This window comes from Thamnophis sirtalis, unplaced genomic scaffold, assembly GCF_051295495.1.
Source record: "Thamnophis sirtalis isolate CommonGarterSnake01/CBP01778 unplaced genomic scaffold, rThaSir2_p1.2 scaffold_2, whole genome shotgun sequence".
NCBI classification, from domain to species: Eukaryota; Metazoa; Chordata; class Lepidosauria; order Squamata; family Natricidae; genus Thamnophis; species Thamnophis sirtalis.
In genome coordinates this window covers 2,210,241-2,212,740 of record NW_028261382.1, presented here as the reverse complement: position 1 = coordinate 2,212,740, position 2,500 = coordinate 2,210,241, and the positions used below count along the sequence as shown (strand labels likewise).

The 2,500-nt window shown below is 46.3% G+C and overlaps 1 protein-coding gene across 2 annotated transcripts in view; it reads right to left on the bottom strand.

Annotated features, from left to right (window-relative positions):
• The window catches only part of THSD4 (thrombospondin type 1 domain containing 4), a 179,498-nt gene that overhangs the window by 6,630 nt on the left and 170,368 nt on the right, over positions 1 to 2,500 (bottom strand). For both annotated transcript variants that reach the window (XM_087703985.1, XM_087703986.1), the window contains one exon: positions 252 to 431. In XM_087703985.1, coding sequence (XP_087560111.1) covers positions 252 to 431 — 180 coding nt within the window. The remainder of the gene's footprint in view (positions 1 to 251; positions 432 to 2,500) is intronic.

The window sequence follows — 2,500 nt, the reverse complement described above, 5'->3', positions numbered from 1 at the left end:
TTCCTCGGGAGTGGGGAGGGAATGTAGATTTTGCAGTATCCTTCCCCTGGAGTGGGGAGGGAATGGAGATTTTGCAGTATCCTTCCCCTGGAGTGGGGAGGGAATGGGGATTTTGCAGTATCCTTCCCCTGTCACATCCACCAAGCCACGCCCACAGAACCGGTAGTAAAAAAAAAAATTGAATTTCACCACGGGGACGACCTGTGTCCTTTAATGCAAATAAAGAGTGGGGAAAGCATCGAGGTACGTACAGCGCTCCATTCGGTGCTGAACCATTTAGCCCCACACGGTTTGAGGTAGCAGGTCTGCTGGCTGGGCGGCCTCGGCAGGAAGGCACACTCGTGGGGATTCAACATCTCGAACTGGTTCTCCGTTTTCCGGATACAGATGACTTCCCTCTGCTGGGAGCCACTGCCACATTCGATAGAACACTGGACGGGTGACAGAAAGGCAGAGAGAGAGAGATGTACAAGGTGGACAGCTCAACTTTTTCAAGGTAGCAGAATCACAGAGCCAGAAAGGTGCCAGAAGAACAGCTGGAGGTGGTGAGCATGCCCACAGAGAGCGCTCTGCATGCCACCTCTGGCACATGTACCACCGGTTATCCATCACAGCCCTACAGCATTTCTGACAAATGGCAGTCTAGTCTCTTCTTGGAAGCCTCCAGCGATGAAGCTCCCACAATTTCTGGAGGCAAGTCGTTCCACTGGTTGATTGTTCTCACCGTCAGGAAATCCCTCCTTAGTTCTAAGTTGCTTCTCTCGTTGATTAGTTTCCGCCTGTTGTCCCAAAGGTGTGTGTGCTTTTTTTTCAAGAGGCAACTGGACTCTCTGGTTTTGGTTTGAAGATGTTTTGCTTCTCCTCTAAGAAGCTTCTTCTCAGAGCTGAAGGAGCTTCTTGGATGAGAAGCAAAACGTCTTCATAGAAAGAACTAGAAAGTTGCCTCTTGAAAAAAAAACACTTTTGGGACAACCATGACCTGGAGAACTCAGAATCTCCATGGACACTTTCCATCCATTGCTTCTTGTCCTGGCTTCAAGAAATTTGGAGGATAGGTCAACCTATTCTTCTTTGGGGCAGCCCCTCAAATATTGGAAGACTGCTATCATCTCCCCCCTAGTCCTTCTTTTCACTAGACTAGAAACATCTAATCCAAGCGTTCTCCTTGGCTCACTCTGGTCTGGTGACTCTGATTAACTTAGAACAACGTAGAACAGGGTTTCCTAAACCTTGACAGCTTGCAGTTGAGTGGACCTCAACTCCCAGAATTCATGTGGCTGGCTGGGGAATTCTGGGAGTTGATGCCCACCCAACTTCAAGCTGTCAAGGTTTAGGAAACCTTGACATAGAAGTCAACCACACCTCTTAGGGCCAGCCAAAAGATTACAAAGGGTGCTTTCCTATTCTTTCCATAGATATATCTGCCAGTCTTCGGGGATGGGGGAGAAACACATCAGGAGGATTTGCTCACATCATTTCTGCATAATCAATGTGTCAGGGTTCCAAATAGCATCCAAAAGTAAATCAGAGTCCAAGGCAAAGGATTCCTCAAAGTTCCAATTTATAAAGGGAGCCATGTTGGCACATCTGGGAAAAGCCGAATCTGAAAGCTTCCCGGTTTTCCCCACCCAGTTGAAAGTCCATGGTGTTGCCCCCACTCCCACCAGTCCATCCCATGGTCCAATTTCCCACTGCCATGCTGGCAGCTTTCGCCCATCCAGTTCTGGTCAGGTGCAGAGGTGCAGAGAGACAAAGGATGACCTTGGCTTTCCAGAAAGAATGTTGTTATGGCTACATGGCATCTAACTCCGTACAATCCTCCCTCCCATTTTCCCACCATAGAAAATGCATAGCAGAAGAATAGAAAGTGTGGCAGGCCGAAGACCCAAAAGGAAACTGCAGGCCTGACACGATGTTTCTTCCAGTCATTATCAAATCCCACATCATTTCTGCACAATTGTAATAATTGTAATTTAATAAATTTATATGCCGCCCCAATCCCGTAGGATCAGTGTGAGTTCCAGTCATTAGATACTCTGCCTCCCCCCCCCAAAAAAATATATGCATACGGTTGTGACTGGATCCAACAGAAGAGATGCAACAGCTAAAGAAACTTGATTCCTAGAATTCCATCCCATCATTCCTTGAAACAGGTACTTGTTCCCAATTAAAGATCTTCTGGAGAAGAGAATAGCAGCCGTCCAAGGTTATGTTATTTTCCCCTCTTGCCTCTTTTCCAAAATCCGTTTATTCCATTGTCTTGTTTCTATGTCCAGGTTTTTTTTCTTTTTAATGCTTTCCTGTTTGGATATCTTTCTTTTTTCTAGTGTTCCAGACAGCCAGGAATCACATATTGACCTCAGCAATGCCCTGAATTGATAAAGGGACCTAAACACTATTGAAATAAGTGTGTGTGCGGCCTGGAAAATCGCTGTAAGAATATTTTGTAAAAAAAGAACTGTGCGCTGAACTGAGCCAGCACAGAAAACAGCTTCTCATA